Source organism: Ceratotherium simum, chromosome 17 (genome assembly GCF_057802395.1).
Source record: "Ceratotherium simum simum isolate JZ-2026a chromosome 17, ASM5780239v1, whole genome shotgun sequence".
NCBI classification, from domain to species: Eukaryota; Metazoa; Chordata; class Mammalia; order Perissodactyla; family Rhinocerotidae; genus Ceratotherium; species Ceratotherium simum.
In genome coordinates this window covers 24,096,273-24,118,275 of record NC_141916.1, presented here as the reverse complement: position 1 = coordinate 24,118,275, position 22,003 = coordinate 24,096,273, and the positions used below count along the sequence as shown (strand labels likewise).

Here is a 22,003-nt window from a genome sequence, read left to right as displayed (position 1 = left end):
GCTGCCTTGACCAGAGAAGGCTGATGATCTGCCTTTAAAATGCCAACAATCAATTCTTTTTCTTTTTTTTTTTTGTCAGGAAGACCAGCCCTGAGCTAACATCTGATGCCAATCCTCCTCTTTTTTTTTTGCTGAGGAAGACTGGCTCTGGGCTAACATCTGTGCCCATCTTCCTCTACTTTATATGGGACGCCTCCACAGCATGGTTTAACAAGCAGTGCGTCAGCACACGCCCGGGATCCGAACCGGTGCACCCGCGGGCCGCCGCAGCGCAGCGGACACACTTAACCGCTTGTGCCACCGGGCCGGCCCCCCCAACAATCAATTCTTAATTAAATCAGCCTTATGAGTGGGTCCTCTCATTGCTAATGCCAGCATGCTCTTTCCCTATTGTTGAGTGAAGTAGTGTTTTGTTTTGTTTTTCAGTTTGTCCTGAATTATTCTTAAATAAATCAAAGATTCTTTGCAAGTTTCCAAGAAACTAAATATAAATCTGCAGTAATAAAGCTTTAGATGCTTTTTCAAATATTTTCACTTAGAATTCAAGAATGAAGTGTGTCTTTATGAATCTTAATACTCATTTTTTGTTCTTCCATTGTGACATACATTACTTCCTTTAAATATTTTTGTACAACCTAAGGGAATTTTTCTGTTCCTGTTTATTTTATAGTCATCTTTCACTAAAAAAAGTATTTTATGTTCATAATATCTATTATCCTAGCCATTATATCATTTTCCCAAAGTCATTGTAAAGATTTTTTCTTTCAGGGGACTTGTGAAGAGTTTTGAAAGCATTCTGCCCAATAGCCAGTCTCCTAAGGATATACCCTCTTCAAGAGATGTTTGAGATGATACTCAAAATATACTCTTGGCCTTGGTTTTGACTTATGTAAACATCTTGGCTTCATCAAAGTCACAAAGTTTTACCCAAACCTTTATTTTTAACCCAGTATGTAAATTCATTCTATTTTTAAAATCAAATAAAGCATACTTTCATCCTGCTCAACCCTAATTGACAAGATCCTAGTTTTTCTTATTTTTTTAAAGGCAAATTTAATAACAGGAAAAAGATGCAACTTTGTATGTTTAGTTTAACATTTCTACTTTGCATTTTTAAGTTAAAAGTGTGTTTGGAGTATCATAGCTATCATTTTATTTTTATTAAACAATAATGGGTATAGTTCTTGCTGACATTATCTGTAGTTAATGGACATTTGTCTATAGCCCTATATTATTACTGAATTTGTGGTAATATTTAATACCCACGGTGACAATTAGTAGAGTATGTTTTGTAAGCTTCCCTTTATTGAATTGGTGAATTATTTAGTATATACAAGGTAATTCACTAGGAAGAAAAATTGGGCTGGTGAGTTTGCTAAGAGACACACAAGATTAACATGCCTATTAGGTCCATCCAACCTGATTCTGCACTGCAGAGGCCTCTTTCTTTGCTCTGTAAACACTGGAGGATGTACCATCAATTACAGTAGCATCTGAGTTTGGTGAAGGGTAAGGAACGAGCATTATCTACCCGAGGTTAAATAGATTTATTTATTCGTTCAACTATTTTTTAGGTACCAATAATGTATCGGTCATCGGTAATCAGTAATAAATGACACAGTCCATATTCTAAGGACTTTGCAGTCTACTAAGTATTATTTTTCCTAAAACATATGTTTTACTCCAAACCTAAAACTGTGAAACACAAAGAAACTAAAATGCTTTCTCCTGACTAAGACTAACTATGCTCTATATCAATAAGCTACTTTTAAGTACCTCTGGGTAAACTAACATCACTCAGACATAGTTAGAGAACTTCAAGCCACTAAAAAATTATGGTCGTCTCATTTGCCACCTCTTATATCAAGACTACCAATGCTCAGGGTCCCACATAAGGTTGCAATAGTTGGATACTGCAGAACTCCAAGGGGCGTTGTTTACATAGATTAGGATGTCAGGAGACTCTTCACATAAATTACAATCTGCGTGGCCAAATGCCCCAACTCAGAGATGTCTTTTTCAGCCACCTCTTTCATGGCTTTGCAGGAATAAGAGTTACCAAGTTGTTTCTTCACTTCAATTTGTTCAGTGCTTTTTGAGCTCCTGCTGTGTTCACGGCATTTCTCTTCATGGAGTAACAGAGAGGCATAAAGATAAATAACACAGAAATGGATAGTTTAATGGACAGCATTAGAGTCTAATCATTTTCTTTACAGACTCCAGATCCCAATGGAGCCACAAACAAGATGAGTTAATAACTGCATCTCTTTTCTCAGGGATCCTATCTTAATGAATGTGTTCAAGTTGGCCAAGAACTGGTGGTGGCACTTACTTAATAAAAGCCATATGGAGAATCTGTGCTCTTTCACTAGGTCACTTAGCAAACATTACCTTTGTGTTCCCTTAGTGCTTTCTGATCTCAAGAGTAGGAGACCGGAAGGACACTAAACCATTTCACTACCAACTTCCTGTGGCGCAGCCTTGGTTTCATCAGCTAGCCTACGGTACTGAGTAAACTCACGTATTTCAGTATGAACTGGCTTGAGGACCCATATGGTGATTATTTTTCTCACAGAGTTGCAATGGCAACATTGATCATTAAAACAAGAAAAATGAGAAGTGTTGGCGTTCTCCCATGGCCATCTGTGACTTCTGTGTGCTGGTACTTAGTGTTGAGAGGGGAGCTGGATGATTGAGCTGGCTCTTGGTTTTGCAATGAAAAGTGAAGGAAAGCATTCTTCTGCTTATGCCTGCTTGTTGTATTTTTCCCTTTAAACAACATGGTTAGAAATTATGATATTAAATCATTTTAAATTCCATTGCCATGTCACATTTCACTTTATGTATTTAGCGCTTTGAAATATGAGACTATATGATAACTTAATTGTAAAATTAAGTTTGCTGCCTTGATCCATGCATTCTTTTATTGTAGTGGTAACGTTAAACCTTTAGTTTTTATTGGATTCTCAAATTTTTATTTTGCTATGAGAATTATGAAACACAATCTGACTTGTTTTGATTGAGTTCTAACATTTTAACACAAGTATTATAGGAAGAAATAAAAGTGATTTTTATTCCCTTTTAGAAAGTGTTACAATAATTGTGCAGCTTGATCATGAAAGAATATAATATTCATGACTGGAGCCAAAGATTATAAACATTTTAGAGCATGAATAATAACTAATATATTAAAACACATAGAAGCATATTTATTATGTTGAGTCACATGAAATTGCTGTTTTTTGTAGGATAAAATATGGTCAAACTTTGACAATTTTGTTTGGCTCAACTTATAATATATTAGTTAGGAGACTCTGTGCATTCCCACTACCTGGTTTAATCAAAATGAAGTGATGTGATAGTTAACCCTAAGTGAGTGAGTCCTTAGAACCTAATGCCAATTCTTCTCTCTTGATTTAATACCTGCTTTCAGTCTATTTCACTATGCAATAAGTCTATTTTAAAGTGATTAGGAATGGAAGAAGGGAAACAATATTAACTCGTTTAGTAACTCTAAATGGAAGTTCAGTATTTTTAAAAAATCAAGAAGTTAAGGTGAAGGACAGCATTAGAGTCTAATCATTTCCTTTACAGACTCCAAATCCCAATGGAGCCACAAAGTTAAGACTATGGTTAAGACTATGAATTAAACCACGTTTTAGGGATTATCTGGATTTACTTCTGTGCACTACCCTGTCTCTGATCACCATATATAATAGATATTTGAGTAGGCTATACAATGAGTATGTTTCTAGATGAGATCAAGGTGATATGAAATTTTTGAGAATATCTATCTGCAGATTTTTAGCTGAAGAGAGAAAGTGATTTACTACAGGGTGTGTCCTTGCTCATGGTAATTCTCTAAATTCTCATGGTAGTTCTGTCACTGGCAGAGAATTCTCATGGTAATTCTCTAAATTCTCATGGTAGTTCTGTCACTGGCAGTCTATGTGACACGAGCATGTCCTTAACCTTTCTAGAAGCATTTTATTTGTTCACTTCACCAACAACTTGTAGTGCACATATAAATTCACATGTTCTTACCAACAGCTCTGTGGTTCCCAGGAGCCCAACCCAGAGGTTGGGAACCATTGGATTAAAAAAGCTGTGTTAACCCTTCTTGGTCTCGCATTCTAGTTCCTATTAATCTAAGAGGAATTAGCAACAATTGAGGAAAAGCAAACAAATTGGAAATTTGAAAACATGAATGTGAGTCTAACCACTCAAGCTGGTAATTATGTGTGAGTTCTTTCCGTTTGACTGGCGGCCAGAAACCAGAGACAGTGGAATTGATGAGCCAGTGTGTCCTGCTGGTGCTGGCTGCAGCCTGAAAGGAAATAATTTAGATAATTGTTTAATTGGATGCTGCTTAAAAAGAGAAGCTGGAACTCCCCAAGAATCATGGTCCAGCGTAAACATCTTTTCAACCATATTGGTTAAATAAAAACCCAAGGATATTGTATCGAAGGCCAGCATCCATGAGGTTCCATTTTCACTACCATGAAAATATTCCTTTTAACTGTTTCCTGTCAGTCCTTGTCAGTCTCGGTGTTTTACTTTTCAATGTTAAGTACTTCTAGATGATAATTTTCCAATATGATACTTACCATATAAAAGGAAAATAAATGAAATTTTAGCTACAAACATGGTAACAGGAGGGTGATATTCAAGTGCTTCGTATTAGAGGCAGTATGTATAATGGTTGTGGCAGGTTGTCATGAGTCAGCCTGGGTTTGAGTCATCTTATACCACTTATATCTTGTATTTTATAGAACTTATAAAGTCTGTAACCGAGGTCGGCTTATTTGAACTTTCTGTGACTCAGTTTCTGTACTTGTAAATTAGGGGTGGTGTCATTAGGGTTGTAGTAAAGATTATACAAGTTAATTTGTATAAAACACTTATTATTATATGCCTGCCATTAATTTGCTATTATTGCTGTTTGCTATTATTACTGTTTCCTTCTTAGCAGTTTCATATAAATGTGACATTTCATATAACCTGAGTCACGGCTCTCTTAGACTGGTGTTTTGACTGAATTACCATAGCATGATAAAGTCTATGCATTTTACAAGAAGTGGCTCAGAAAAACAAACCATATGCAATACATTTGCTTCTGCAGCTATGTCTAGATAAGGCACTGAATCTAATTTTGGAGGTGGAATGACCAATTAACGTATTTTGGTCGCGCTTTTCCTTTCCTTTTTTCCATTCTCTTGAGACTATTTTTAGGACTCTCTCTCTGAGCTGTATACATTTATATTTAATGATTGCCATTTTTATTCTTTTTATAGTATTAAATATTAAATATCAGTCAGAATACCTCCTTTAATTTCCCTTTGGAGTAATAAAATATTACCAGTAACTTTTTCTTGATATCTGTAGCAATACTCTGTCAAAATACAAGTACTTAATAAAGCCAGAAAACACCTATGAAGAGCTCTTAGAAAGAGTATTATTGGATACATAAAATATGTCAAATAAAGCAAACACCCAAAGGGTGAATTGGTGCAGATTTGGTCTTAGGAACCTCTCACACAACAGGTATTATGATAAATTCCAATTATCAAGAAGTTTTAATGATTAATTTTGATGACGTTATTCACAATGAGATTATTAGCATGAATAAAAATAACTCCTTTATAAATCTTGTAATAGATGAGGTTTCTGATTGCTCAGAAGACACTTATTTCAAACTCCCGGATTTTGACACCTAAAATGTGCCTATGAATGAGTATTTAATTTTATAGTGTCAGTTTACATATTTAGACCAATGAAGTAACATTAGAGTATGAATTCCTATGTAATCTGTGCTCACTAAAGGAGTTTCTAGGTATCTCTTGGGGAAAATATAGAGGTGATATTAAAAATACTAACCTGTTGACCACAGGCTCTGACCAATAAAATGGACACTGGCCATAGAGCTAGAGTGAGGAGCTGGAGAACCCTTCTTTCACCAGGGCTTCACACTGTAGTGCTGGACAAGAGGAAGGTGGGGGGCTTTGTGAAGGAGGCAAAAGAGGGAAAGAACGGGGAGCTTGAGGGAAGTGGGGCCCCAACTATTTACCAACCTCTTCAGCCATACAGTGCATCCCGAGGAAGTGTATATATTCGTAGCATCCTTGTGAGACACGCAGTTGAAAAGCCAAGAGTGATGAGGAAATACCATTATTACCAAAAGGAGCTTTGAAGAATAGTCAATATTTGTCTGTCTTTCGTGAAGGTTGTTATATTCCTTGTTGACAAAAGAAATTCTGACAATTTCATTCAAATTTGCTTAAAGTTTATCAAACTCAAAATGACAAAAACAGAAACAAATTGACTTAACTTGGAGAAAAAATGTGTTTAAAATCCCATTATTCTTGTTTTTGACTATATAATAGTTGCGATTTCTTTCTATTGAATTTTAATAATTATTTAGGATTTCTCCCATACTCATTTAATCCATTTGAATTTCTGGAAATGATCAAAGGTATTCTAAATGGTAGCAGAGATGATCTGTAATTTATATTTTGGAGATCATGAGACAAGTTCTTTTGAGAGTTTGTAATTTTAATAAAATGAGTTTTATTAGAAATTTTTATTTTCCAAAATTGAAAAACAAATTATTTACCTTTTCTACTCTTGGAGGGAAAGATCTAAGGAGGGGTTCATTGTATTCATTATATCAAAGTATAACTTGTTCCAAATAAGAAGTTGTGAAAAGGAAACCCAAAATTTTGGTTTAGAAATTTGTACTTTGTTCAATTGAAAAGAGAATTCTAGAATGGTTTATATTATTCTTTTTTGAGTATCAATTATAAGACATTAGAGGGCAAAAACAGTTTGTTAATTGCCAAAATCGTTATATGTTCTTCTAAGGTATTAGTTCACCTCCATATTTTTTCTTCCATTTTTCTTTTCTTCTTTATTTCCTTTTTATTTATTTATTTCTTCCTTTAGATTAAAATTATTTTCAAAATAATTCTTCTTTTTTATTTTCCTTTTTACAATTCAAAACAATATCCAGATACCAATACAGCTCTGAAAACACAGACTTAACTACATTATAAACAATTCTCTGGCAGATTAAATTTTCACTGCCCACAATTTAGATTTACTGTGAATGTCAATACTAAAGATTTACATATTTTTTTATTTTTATAAATAACTTAAATGATAATTGTTACAATTTCAACATTCATTGAATTCTATCTGCATATCATTAAGCAAGATTTTTAGGGGGCTACAAAGATATATGAGAGAAAATCTCAGGCCCCTAGTATCTTATAACAAGAAGTGGGCCATCAGACACAGTGTGACCTAGACAAGTCACTAGACCACAGGTCATCTATAACATGAGTCCTATGATGAGAGGCTATACCATTGGTGAGTAGAGGTGGTTTCTCTGTGGAGCTCGTCAGGCTGTGGGGACCAGTCTGACTATCCCTCTTTTTTGTAGGATGATAGTGGAATCCAAGGACTTCCTTACCCATTCACCATCTGCCTTATGTTCTTACATATGTATGTCCACTATCCTCAGTAAAACGATGCACATGTAATGAGAGCTACACACCAATGTTCTCTTTGGGATATGTATTGTACTAACCGAGATCATTTGCAATTTTTATTGTTAATTATTTGTTCTGTAGTCATTATCTTAATGTTCTTTAGAGAAAATCTTGGAAGAGATGCTATCATACCTTTATCTGATTGCTTTTGAAAGAAAGCACTTAATTTACTTCTTTTTTCATCTTCCTTTTGGTGACTATGCCTTAGGGTAGGTACTTGGCAAGGGGTAGACATTTAATACGGCACAGATAACATGCATTCTCCGCTGTCTATGTTATTATATCGAGTGTCTTGTTCCTTGCAGGACGGTTCTTTTTACTCTGACTTCTGTGGTTGTGCTGGTCATTACAACTGACTGGATCAGTTGGGACAAGCTGAATCGGGGATTTTTGCCCAGTGATGAAGTTTCCAGAGCATTCCTGGCTTCTTTCATCTTGGTCTTTGACCTCCTTATTGTAATGCAGGTAAGTGTCTTTCTGTCTCCCTCCTCTCACTGAAGCACCTCTATGCTCTGTTCTCAGTGTGACCAGCCCTAAACAGTGAACGGCTTCGTAAAGCTAGAGAAGTGCATGGTTTACAGTTGCTATTATTGGGACCTTCTCCGATCATATTTTCAGCAGTTTTACCAGAAGGATAAGCCACTTGGGCTTTTATGAGAGGGGGCACCAAAAATTCATTATGTGAACATTGCAAGGTGGGCCCCTAGAAACCATACAGCATGGTGGAGTTTTCTGCCAAGGCTTCAAGGAAAAAAAACAAAACAAAACAAAGCAAAACAACCCCTGTCATTTAGTAAATGGAAAGCTGCAGAGATGAGGATGATAGAAAGCCAGCAAAGCAGGGATATGCAATTGCCAAAGCAACTCAGGGTTTTATAGCAGTTGAAATGGAGTGATGTAAAAATGCTTTTTCTGCTTATGGAAATTATCACTTTCTTTCAGTATTCACCAGAGATCATTGCATTTTCATGTAAACAATATTTCTGCCCTGCTTAGCAACAGACTGTTTGTACAATAGCAGTGCGCTAACCAGGGCTACTCATGTAATCTTCTGGCATGAATGCTTTGCAGTCTTGGGAGTGTTCCTTTGAATGGGGCAGAAAGAGACATTAACTATTTCTTGGCACCATATCTTGCTCATTAAATGTCCATCCATTTGCTAGACATTTTCTTCTTGGTTTCATAAGGCAATTTTGGGTTTTCCCCTCCCGAGGCATTATAAGTCACCCGAACAAAGGCTACCATTGCTGAAGGGGAAGTAAACTCCATTGTGTTCTGAATTTATGTGAGATTTTACAGGATACCAGATTGGTTTTCTCATTTCTAGAGGCAAAAAGAGGCCTTTATAAGAGATTCTGTAGTATCTTAAAAGAGAATAACAGTCTGGTTTTTTTGGTATATACAATAGCCCAGATGTTAGATTTAAGATGGTTCCTAGAGTGTATTACTGTTTTAATGGATGACAATTTAAAATACATTATTGTTTTAAAAAATTATATAAAATTCAATTTCTGTCTCATCTAAAAATTGATGTATTTCGTTATATCTCCTGGGGGATAGTTTAGCATAGTGGAGAAAGCCCTGGACTTTGAGTAAGAAAGCATTGGCGGGTTTCATATCTGTCTCTCATTTGCTATAGGACCTCCTCTGGATATTTATAAAATTGAATTTATAGCACTTATGCAATAATGTATCTTGCATTACTTGTTTAAAGGCTATTTTTATCCTCTTCCATCTAATACTCCTAACTAATATACTTTCTTATGTAAAACATCTGCTTTGGCCAAGTGACCTGCTGGTACCTCTTTGAACCCATCTTAGAGTCAAATGTGTTAGTAGCCAAGTAGACCATTGTCTTTTGAGTTTGTTTAAATTTGTATGTATGACAGCATAAATTTCCTGATTTCCTACTACCATCTATCATCTTCTACTCCCTTTATATAGTTTTAGTTATTCTTTCAATAAGTTTGCTAAAATCAGGGACTTGAAGTGGGAAAATGTAACATTACAATTGCGGATATTATGGACTCACTCAAAAAGTACTTAATAAAGAGAGATGGAGGAAAAGAAGGATAGTCAGGATTTATACAGGCAGAGTCAGCAGGATTGGGAAGGGAAAGACATTCTAGATGAAGGAAATGGCATGAAAATGTGGAGTCAGTAAAGTGCTGAAGTGTTAAGAGTAGCCAGAGCACCAATTGACTGAAGATGGAGAGTCCGTGCTGAGGAATATATCAGTTTGGACCATTCTGGCTCCAATAAAGGCTAACAATCACCCTGCCAAGTGAGCTTAATCAAAGGGGGAATATATCACTGCATTATAAGATGTCCTACAGAATTAAAGAAGATGGATGCAGTTGCATGTTAGGGACACGTGAAAGCAGAGACTTAAGTTTAACAGGGAACCAGGACCCAGCTTTTATTCTCTCTCTCTCATCTTTTTTTTTCCCCCTCGCTTCTGCTTTCTTTGACTCTCCTACTGTAAGGCAGCTTCTTCAGCCTCCCAGTTCACATAGAAGAAAATGGCCGCAGTCCACACCTCAGAGAGAGACCACTCTCTAGCTCTCAGGCAGGCCTAATTCCAGATTCCTGGGCAGGAGACTGCAGGGACTGGATTGTCCTGTGCCCATTCATAAACTGACAGGGTGAGGCAGTCCCAAAGGAAAGAGGGGAGAGGTTGGGCCTCAAAAGCCAGATTGATAGGTGTCTAATCCAAGGAGGAGTTGAAAATGAGCCCAAAGAGTAGGTCTCAACTCCTTTTCTCTCTCCCCCAACACTGAGTCAGCCAGCCGGGATTCATCTTTTCTTCTGTCTCTTGTGGCCTCATCCTTCCTTCTGTCTCTCCACCACCATTCTGATCCTGACTCTCCTCTATACTATTGTGAAATAATCTCCTGTGGAGCCTTCTGCCTCCAGACATCCTCTTGTCCCATATACCCCACGCAGCTCACCCTCATAACCTTTCAATCTGAAGTGCCATGTTGTACATGTCACTTCGCAGCCAAAAATGTTATCAGTGATGCCTCATTGCCCAAGAAACAAGTCCAGACTCCGGGAGCGCTCTCTCAGTGCCCTCCATGGTCTGGCCCTCGCTGTGTTTTCTCTCACATCTCCTGTGCTCTAGCTCTCTAGACCAAGGGGCTTGTTGCTTGGATCTTGACCACAGCGTGCTTATTCCAGGATGTCTGTGAGCCTCTTTTTCCTCCCCAGATGTGTCTCTCTCCTGTTCTGCTCATCTAGACCCTACCATTGAGGACCTTTCAAACCCCTCTTATCAAAGCCACGTGATTACTTCCTCCTTGGAACTCTGCAGCACTTTTTATCTGAAATGCAAAACAGCATTTCACTTTTTCCCACTCTATAGAGCAGGAACCATAGCTCATAACTATATATCCCTGGAGCCTCCCTAACACAAAGCCTTACATGGGCAGCAGTAGGCCCAGAGTAATAACGGCTTGATGAGGATAAAGAAGTGGCCTTTCGGCACTGAATCTCATGCAAACTCTGTCTCCCTTTGCAAGCATCATGTTGAAGTTCCTGGGAACTGGTGCATGTGGTAAGAGTGTGAATTTAAGGAAACAGAGCCCCAGAAGGCATATCTACTTAAGACATTTAAAGTATATAATACAAATATCCTAACAAGTCCATAACCAACTAAACGATGATCTAATTCATTTCACAGTCACATGTTTTGGACAAAAGAAAAATAGAACAGTAACAAGATTAGTGGAAATGGAGGGAGTAGTTTCACTAAAAGATTTGCCCTCATTAGAATCATTAAGTGATTTAAAAGAAATTGACCCTAGGCTTGTCTAATACTTGGAATATTCAACTTATACTATTGAAAGATATTTTAATATTTGGTAAAAAAAAAGAAAAGTCATTAGAATATGGTACTGTTGCTGTAAAGATTTTATTTTAACAAAATTAGTAGGTCAGTTTTGAATACTTTTAGGGAAAGAATAATTATTTATTTTATGAATATTCATTAAATAGTATTTTTCTATATTTACTGTGAAAACTGAGGTATCACATTTTTCTGTAGTTGTAGTAAAGTCACTAGAACTAAGGCATAAACAGATGCCCGTAAAATGTACCGTGACTCGTATAAATCACCCATTACTACAGAACACGAGAAGTAAATTATAAAGAACATTTCCCTCTGAGGAAGTCTTATGTCGAATTCTGTTTAGTGTTTATAATTATGTCATTTGATTTTTATATACCCCTATATTCATTGCGTAAGTATTTAATTTACAGTTATGTCCTACCCATTCCTCTCCTCTCCTTATATATCTAAAGTATATACAAATTAAAAATATGATGTGTTGTAGAGTAAGCAAACAAACAAAAAAAGAGTCTCAGGAGTTCTCCGAACAAAAAAAGAGAGAGAGAGAGAACAGTGTAGACAGAATAATAGGATGAAGCTTCAAAGAAGAGGTGAGAGTATAAGAGCAGGCAGCTAGAGTTTGAAAAGGCAGAACGATGAACAAGAACATTTTTTCCAGCTGAAAGTAGTGTCATAATCATCAAGGTAAGAGCTCAGTTTTGTTACATTAATTTCCAAAAAGATTTACGAATTAATTCCTAGTGTGCGTTGCATGAGGTGCTGGAGACAGAGGACTGGGGAAGGGAGATCAAAGATCAATGACCCAGTCCACAGGAGTTTGTAGTTGCATAGAGGAATTCATAATTTAGTGGAATAAATATGAGTAGAAAAGTAGAGACATTTTAAGAAGGCTGTCTTTATTTAGAAGAATTGTTCAGGTGGAAAGTAAACGTTCCTACCTTTGCCATGTTTTAAATTCACCTCCTCCACCCTCCCAGAATCTAGTTGCTGATATGAAGGCTTTAAGGAGGGGAAGTTTCTCTTCATAAAATAAAGAATGTTCTGTGCTTTTTACTAGCAGGAAGAGAGAGAATGAAAGAGGGAGGAGAGAGCAAGAGGAGGAGGATGAGGAGGAGAGATGAGGAGCCAGAAAGGTGGATATAGGTGGGGATGAGTTGAGGAGCCAGTAAAATTCTCCAGTGTGTGTGGAAGGATGGAGGTGGGCAGGATTAGGCAGTGGTAATGGCTGTGGAGACTGATGAAGTTAGATCTGTTGTTAAGTTCCCACCTTTCTTCATCTCTCGCAAATGCTTTACATAACTGAACTCTAGGGAATTGCTGTAGGGAAGATTAAAGAATTGTTGAGTTTCACAACTGGCTCAACGTAGTGTGGCATCAAGATAGCATCTGCTGAACAAAGTGCCCAGGAGGCAGAAGAAGACATGAGAAGGCAAATTACTGGGAATTTATAGGCAAGTATGGAAACGTTTTGCATATATATATATATATATATATGCAAGGAGATATATATCTCCTTGAATCTTTCTACTCTTTAGCAGCCTTTTCTCTAAAAGGCTTCTCTCATCACCATGTGTGTGTGTGTGTGTGTGTGTGCATCTTAGATTTATGTATATAAATAGATGCATACTATAGATAAAATATACATCATACATGTAATATCTAAGCTTTATGTGCTCAAGATGATGAGAAGTCTTCTAGAGGAGAGACTTTTAAAGAGAAGAAGAGAAGATTCAAGGATCATATTTTAGTGAATCCTGACACTTTAGATAACATCTTTTCAACACTTCTCTTTCTTGTAATTTATCTAAGTACCTGCCTAGTACCTTCGTACCTTCGTAACTACATACTCCTGTAACATGTGAACTCTTTGAGGATAGGAAGTGCGTTTTTTCTATTTTTGTTCCCATAGCTAGCTTTTGTTCAGTGCATTGCAGTTTTAACCATAAATATTTTGCTGAATGAAGAATAAAGGAATGAACATAACGTTATTTCAGAAAAGCCAAAGAACATGAGATTTTTCAAGAAGTAAATGTTTACCAACAGCAGGAGAATGAACCATCAATAATATTAGATTAGGTCATTTCCGTTGAAGTATGATCTTACAGTAATTAAATATCCAAATAAAAATCTGAAAAATTGCTCAGTTAAGTGTTAAAAAGGATTCTTTGGCCTAGTTGAAAAGCACTTAGAGAAAAGTGATAATTCTTGAAAAGCAATTCTTAAAGCACAGAAAAAATAATTATGAAAATTGCATTCTACAAACATTTCACTGTGTAACCTCTAAAATGTGTTTGTTTTCTGTTTCATGCATGGTTCTTAGAAGTAGATTGACTGGTTTAAAAAATAGACGTTATGACCTGGTAGAGTTTATTTTAAAACTCCATTGACCTGACTTTAGTAGAGCACTTCTTTTGAGGTCATAGCTGTTGAAAGTAGAATCAATCACTTTCGAACATAGGGCAGAGCAACAAGCATGAACCTATTTTAATTAAATGGCCGTGGTGTTTTGACAAATTGGCATATATTTTCAGCATAAGTTATTCCGAATGATTTTGTTTACAGCCTACTTAAAAAGAAAAGGTTTTTTAAATGTCTGTCCACCAGTTTTAACATGTTCTTTAGCTTTGCGAATAGCTTATATAACTTTCTTCAAAGTATTTTAAACTCCTCTTCACAGCTGTTTTACGTCTTCATTTTTCTTACTCAAGGGTTATGCTCATATTTGAAAACACAGTAGTGGTAAGTTCTGTTATAGGTCCCAAGTGATGACATTCAATAAGCGCTTATAATTTAAGTAATACCTGTATTAACCATAAATGCCTACTCTCTTCATGATATGTGCCTAAGGGGTTGAATGATAACTTTACTGTTACCATTTTGTGCTTCTGACATCAGCAGTGGTCCGGTGGGGAGACAAATGGTTCAAGGAGAATAATGGAGGGAAACCTCAATGTATTTACTAGTAGTCCCAGCAACTGGCCTCCAAATAGTAGACAGACTTACCACGGTAAGTCATGTCCATGCAGCACGAAGGAGTCCAGCCAAGTGGGCAATCTGTAGGAGGTACCAGAGAACATGTCTTGGCAGGTGACCCATGGTGCCAGGAAAATTTGGCAGAAGGTAGTAGGTGAGCTGGCAGCACTGGGGCTATCAGACAAAAAAAAATTCAGGATTCAATCATGGGTACTGGAGTGATAAATACACTCACTTGAAAATAAAACTAATGTCTGGTTAGCATATGATGTAGATCGCAATTTCAAAACAGGAAATAAGTTCTATGAGGGATTATTGTAAGCAAGTTTTTATGGATAATGTGGGAAGAATGTAGCTTGAAAGAATTATAAGATTTGATTAAGCAAGTGGAAAATAGAGACATTCAAGTTTTATCCCAATTTAAATGCTTCAGTCCCCAAGGTATTTTGTAAGAAGAGAGCTAGAACATGATTAAAAAACTAGAAAGATATAAATTCTACACTATTGTACATGAGCAGTAATTTTTTCAAAACCACACTGAGGCAGCAAGATATAACTCCTTCAAATTTGGATTTTTCCAATGGATGCATTGTTGTTTCCAGGTGCTGTGGCATGATTAGCACGTGATCATCACCCTGAAAGAATATTCCAGCCATAGCCCTCTCCCCCATCTTGGAGTGTGTGTATCATGGTTGGCCCTCAAGTCATGTGTACTAGTTGTCACTTGTCATTGCACCACTTGTACATGATAAAAACGTGCAATGTTGAAGACTGACACGTTCACTCATTTCATCAGGCCCTCAGCTCCTCTGGGGCAGGTTTCAAACTCAGAGTATGGCTATACTTTAGGTCAGAATTTTATCAGAGATGCTAAATATAAGCCCTATGGACAGACATTCATCTCAAATATCCTCTCCCAAGGTTACGGGGCCAATACTTTGTAACTGCTCTTAATGGAGTCTCAAGGATATGGGGTATTTCTATGGGCTCCTCTATAACTTTTTAAGATACAATGATAAAGCTAGGAAACAAGTTAAAAAAGAAATGTTGTAGGTAATGAGAAAGCATGGAAGCCAGTACAACAATCCCCAGTAATCCCAAACATTCCTTGTATTTAAACTCATGACTAAAATATGAAATGAGGAACAGCCATTTTAGACAAACACGTTTAATAATGTCTTAGAATCATAGAATTTTAGATCAGGAGGAAAAAATGAAAATTAGTTGTTTATAATCCTTTTCACACTTTCCTGGGCCTTCTAAAGAGGGTGGGTGCCAAGGAATATCCTGTTTTAATGAATAGGGTGATAGGTATGGATACAAAATAAAGAAACTCAGGGACCTAGAGGGGGATTCCCACCTACACAATAGGACAGTAGGAGTCAGAAGGTTGGAAGGAGTTGTTATGGGGAGAAAAAGAGAGAACACATATTGGTGACAGCTGCCACAGCTAATAGAACCTGGAAGAGAGGATTTTCTGAAAAGTTTTGCTCTATCATATGCAATGTTATATCCTATACCCAGACTCCCAAGAAAATTTCAGTTAAAATATATATTCTCCTATCGTTTTGGAATTATTTTCCCCCTGCCTCATCCTCTTCTTTCAATTCAAGATGGGCTTCTGGGCAAGAGTCAGGGGAAGGACAAGGTCATGGAGGCCAAGTTATATTCTGCTGTTTGGAGTATGCAAATTAGTGAGTCCTTACATGTAATGAGTGAGTGTAGAAATAAAGTCTGGTGGGTGCATTCACTTTGTGAGATGACTGCCTCATAATTCAACATTTGAAATTCTTTCCTCTTTTGGTTTCCATGGAACTATCTCTTTACTGGCTCGAAGCCACACTATATATATCTCTTCTTTTCAATCCAGTTTGTCAAACCCCCTTCTTCTAACAACCCCTCAAACGTTAGTATCCTCAGAGGTTCTGCCCTAGCCTCCCTTATTTTTTCATCTCAGCTATTTTTCCAAAGCAGTTTCATCTACTGCCGTGGCTTCAAGTCCTCCTTATAGACTAGTGTCTCTCTAATCTTTCTCAAGTCCAAATGCCTCTGCTGAATTTCGGACTTGGATATCTAACTGCCAACTGGCTATATCCACCCAGATGTTCCATGGGCTTCTCTGGTTCATCATGTCCAAAAGCAACCTATCATAAATCCCTCAGACTGTTATCCACTCAGTCACTCAAGCCAAAAAACCTGGGGAATATCCAAGATTTCTCTTTCTCACTTGTCTTCCAGTCATTCATCAAGCTTATATGTTCTTCGAGCTAAATTTCTCTTGAATCTGTTCCTCCTTTAGACCCTATAACCTCTGCTTTAGTTCAGGTTACCATCAACTGTCGCTGATATCAGTACAGTACTCTTTCTCTTCTTTTAGTCTTACCCGTTTCTTCAAAGTAATCTTTTTAACATAAAAATATTCAAATAAAAATTATTTTATAACCTCAAAATTCTTCAAGTAGAAATTCCTTTGCATGCCATACTAGGCCTTTTATCATATAGCCCATGCCTAGCTGATGGCTTCTTCCTGGCCATCACCCTCCCTTCTCTCTCCCACCCCAACCCTTACATTATGTATTCCATTAATTCAGAAATACCTATTGGTTACCCAAGTCATAATGCCTTTTTTTTTTCCAAAGGTGCAGGCTTTTGCACATGCAATAAAAGTGCCTTTCCTCAATGTGCATGCGTGGCTGCCCTCAACCATCTTTCAACCCTCAGTTTAAATGCTACCCTGTCTGTGAAGCCTCATCTACCTCAGATAAACTTAAGTGCTTCTTTCTTGTACATCCACAGCAATTTTTACAAGTTTCAATTATAGTTATTCCCCTGTCGCATTGCATTTGTTTGTTTGCATGTGTATACCTATCTCACTGAAAAATTGTGAGAATTAACGTGCAATAGTTCAGGTCAAATACAGAGAATATTCAAGAGATGTTCGTTAAACTTAGACCAGCACCTAAACTAGTACCTCACAGGTCATTGGGACTCAGTAATCATATTTTAAATGAAAGATTTTATAATATTCCCAAATGGGAGCAATTTTATTTTTTTTTAGGCTATCAGATTAGTATACTCGTATGAGCTACTTATTATAAATTTTCTATATGAGAATCATATTTGTATTGATCAGAAGTTGAAAAGTTTGTTTTTACAGGGCTTCTTTAAGGTCTTGTTGACTTTAGACAATTTATGCATTAAATTTGTTGTAGACCCTAGAAATGTTTATCATTTAATTCAATTTTCTTCATATTTTGCAAAGCACAATCATCATAGACCCAGAGTAGAGTCTTTGTTCTGACTCTACCATATATTTCCCCGACCCCAGTTTTTGCTCAGGTAAACTCTTCTAGTTGAAACTGGTGTCCTCCACCACTGCCATTAGCATACCCCTTACAGACAGCTGCACAAAAAGGCTAAAAGAGTGGTAAAATTTGGGACTATGATTAGTCCTCCCTGTATTATGAAACAGGATAGGAAAATTCTGATTGCAAAGTCATCAGGAAGAGATTCTGAGCATGGCAGACCCTGTTGTGTTTCTTCTTATCCCTGAAAGAAGGAAAAGAGTTAAGAATATTACGACTGAGCCTTGACTTACCCTGTCACTGCCTACTAGGAGAGATATGATGACTTCCCCCATTGAGGAAGAAAATTTGTAGATTTAACAATATAAATGAAAGAACTTGAAATAGGGATTCACATAAAATGAGATTTTCTTTTTTTTTTTTTAATTTTTATTTATTTATTTTTCCCCCAAAGCCCCAGTAGATAGTTGTATGTCATGGCTGCACATCCTTCTAGTTGCTGTATGTGGGACGCGGCCTCAGCATGGCCGGAGAAGCGGTGCGTTGGTGCACGCCCAGGATCCGAAGCCGGGCCGCTGGCAGCGGAGCACGCGCACTTAACCGCTAAGCCACAGGGCCGGCCCATAAAATGAGATTTTCTAACTGGAAGAATCTCTAGGCTGATGACCTGGGAGGATAATGAACTATAACAAAGGCATAATTTGATTAGAATAAAATGAGTTAATGATTTATATCAGACAAGCCTGGTCATGGAGAAGACACTAAAGTTATCGCTCCTCAGCGTGGTCCAGGTGTTAGTTCTGTCTGCATTTGCACAGTTAGCAGCTCTGAAATATTTTGTTTTACCTCTAGGGTTCTCTAGGTAATACAATGTGTATTTTCTGAAATTCACCCAATGAGACAAATATTTAAATAAATGATGGAACACCTTTTAAAAATTATTGATTCCCAGAGATCTACAGTGTTTAGATACCCTCACTATTTCTGTTCAAATTCATGGGACGCTTCATCTCTCTGCTAAAATGGCTGTCTGATTCCCTCATCTCTCAACAAGAATGTCTGGCTTGTTTTTGAATGTTTTAGAAAATTATTCCCATCTCTGAATAGACTGCAATTTGCTTATGTGGGCAGAAAGGGGAGGTCATCACCACTGAACTTGAGGGAGGATGGCCAGTGTAAATATTTTCAACACTGCTTTTGAGATATGTTTAAAGCTATGCTATAAAAAAGGAACTTGCAAATCTAATTAATATACAACTACAGTCCCATGCAGTACAGTAACCTACAGGGACATTTTAATGCCAATCTACCAGAAAGTTTGTAACAATATATACACCACCAACAGTGACTGGAAACACCTAATGTGATAGGCAGAATAATGCCCACCCTTCCCCCCAAATATCCATGTCCTAATCCCTGGAACCTGCAAATATGTTAAGTTATATGGCAAAGGGAAATTAAGGTTACACTGGAATTAAGGTTGCTAATCAACTGACCTTAAAATAGAGAGAGATTATCCTGAATTATCCAGGCGGGCCCAATGTAATTACAAGGGTCTTTAAAAGAGGAAGAAGGAGGCAGAAGAGAACCAGAAAGATGGCAGCATGAGAAGGACTCCACCCAATGCTGCTGGCTTTGAAGATAGAGGAAGAGGGCCATAACCAAGCAATGCAGGTGGCATCTAGAATCAGAAAAGGGCAAGGATGGGCTGGCCCCGTGGCTTAGCGGTTAGGTGCGGGCGCTCTGCTACTGGCAGCCCAGGTTCGGATCCCGGGTGCGCCCCGACGCACCGCTTATCTGGCCGTGCTGAGGCAGCGTCCCACATACAGCAACTAGAAGGATGTACAACTATGACATACAACTATCTACTGGGGCTTTGGGGAGAAAAAGGGAAAAAAAGGAGGAAGATTGGCAATAGAGGTTAGCTCAGGGCCAGTCTTCCTCAGCAAAAAGAGGAGGATTGGCATGGCTGTTAGCTCAGGGCTGATTTCCCTCACAAAAAAAAAAAAAAAAGGGCAAGGAAACAGATTCTCTTCTTGAGCCTCCAGAAGGAACCCAGCCCTGCTGACACTTTGGTTTTAGCTCAGTGAGATTCATTTTGAATTTTTGACTTCCAGAACTGTAAGATAATAAATCTGTGTTGTTTTAAAGCACTAAGTTTGTGGTAATCTTTTACAGCAGTAATAGGAAACTCATACACTTGAGTTTCTCCACATCTTTGCTGACACAGGGTGTTATTGATCTTTTAACTCTTTTGCTAGTGCAAAGGTCAAAAATATCTTACTGCTCTTTAATTGTTTCATTATTAGTTAGACTGAGTTTATCTCCTTCTGCTAGATACTCGGTGGATATTAAAATTGCTTTATGAACTTCCACCTCATGGATTGATCTTATTTCATTATTGAAATTTTAGGATTTTTTCTTACCCGTTTTTTGACCACTAAGTATAATTTTTGCTGTTGGTATCTAACGCATTAAGAAAAGTGCTTACTAAATTTTTATCAGGAATTTATGTTGAACTTTTGTAAAATGAGGCAGCTTTTCAACATAGCTAGAGATGATATGTGCTTTCTTTTAATATATTTTCTACTTTAAACTGCTAATGTAATAAATCATGACAATCGATTTCTTAACTTGACCCATCCTTAAATCACTAGAGTATATCTCACTTTGTGCCAGCGCATTATGATTTAATATACTGCTGAATTCAGTTTTGCATGTATATTTATAAGTGAGATGTGCATATCCTTTTTTTCCTGCTAATTTTTATCACGGTTATATTAGTCCTATAAATGAATTGAAAGCCTCTGTCTTTCCTGTGCTGTGCAATCATTTAAATATATGGGAGCTATTTGTAGTGCACTCTGTAGTATTCCATGCCTTGTTCCACACCTTTCCCTACCTCATTTTTATATCATGTCAATAATTTCAATGGTATTTAAAGAGAAAAGGAAAATAAATATATTATCTCAAAATGCTATTATGAGGTTGGAAACCCTCCCCCATCTCTTAAAATCAGAGAGTTTTTGCATCCTTAAGCCGTTCCTGTAATTATGGAAGAAAAAGGAGATGAGACATAAGAAAAGATCTCCTTGGACAGTTGTTGGCAGCATAGCTTCTGGTTGCCTATAATTTCATTAGATTTCTTTTCCCATGGTGTTTTATTGTTATTACTATTAGCATCATTATCATTAGCATGGTTATATCTTATATGAAAACCTGTTTACACTATACCAAATTATAAATATATTAATTCATCTTTTATAATATCAACTTGGACGGTATTAATAGAAGTGTCCAGGATAAAAGAAGCAATAGCTCCATGTTACTTTGTCATGGTCACAACATTGCAGCAGAATTGTGTTGAGTTTGGGGCGTTACATTAAAAATGTATTGGCTCTAAATTACAAAAACATTACAAGTTCTTAGGAAAAAAATTGGAAAGCACAGAACAGAATGAAGAAGAAATAAAATTATTTATAATACGATCTTCCAGATAAATTCATCATTGCTTGTAGACTTTAATTTATGCACATAATTGCACATGTGTTTTTCTGAAAGCAGAACCATCTTCTACGTTGTTATTGTTTTGTAACCTGCTTTTCCACTTCATAATATGTTATTAAAATTTTCTACGTCATGAAATATTCTTTCACAAGATCATTTTAATGAATGTATTATAATTTCATCTGGGATAGTATTAACAGATTCTCTCTTGCTAACCATTTGTTTCCATTTTATTACTATTTATGGTGCTGTAATGAACATGATACAATGATTATTTTTTTGAGATAAATTCCCAGAAGTGGAATTGTTAAAGTTAAAAGGGATGCACACTGTAATGAATTCTAATATGTTTAGCCAAATTTTCCTTTAGAGTTTGTTTTATTTATCATTCCACGACGGATATAGGAAGGTGACCATTCCCCTCACCACCAACAAATATTGGATTTATATTCATAATTTCCAATTTGATTGGCAAAAAGAAGAGTATTTCATTTTGATACACATTTCTTTAATTACACATGTCCATGATCACTAGTTCAACTTGGATTTCTTTTTGACTTTTAGCAAGATGATACGGAACAGTAAATTATACAATCTCCTCAGGGGCCCAGGGTAGCACGGCAACCTGTAAATAAACAAACCTGTCATCCCTCTGCAATGAAACCTATGAATGTCCCCACTGAGTGAGACACACAGAGACCATCAATGTCCTCACCTCTCATCAGATTTTGCCACCAAATGACCTCAGGTCAGATTAGGTTTTGCTGCTGTCTGAATGCTAGAAAATCTTTATTTTCAGAGTTTTTCTACTTCAAAAG

The 22,003-nt window shown here is 36.9% G+C and overlaps 1 protein-coding gene across 6 annotated transcripts in view; it reads left to right on the top strand.

Moving 5' to 3' along the window:
- The window catches only part of TMEM117 (transmembrane protein 117), a 446,351-nt gene that overhangs the window by 361,145 nt on the left and 63,203 nt on the right, over positions 1–22,003 (top strand). For all 6 annotated transcript variants that reach the window (XM_087442530.1, XM_087442532.1, XM_087442531.1 and 3 more), the window contains one exon: positions 7,856–8,015. In XM_087442530.1, coding sequence (XP_087298656.1) covers positions 7,856–8,015 — 160 coding nt within the window. The remainder of the gene's footprint in view (positions 1–7,855; positions 8,016–22,003) is intronic.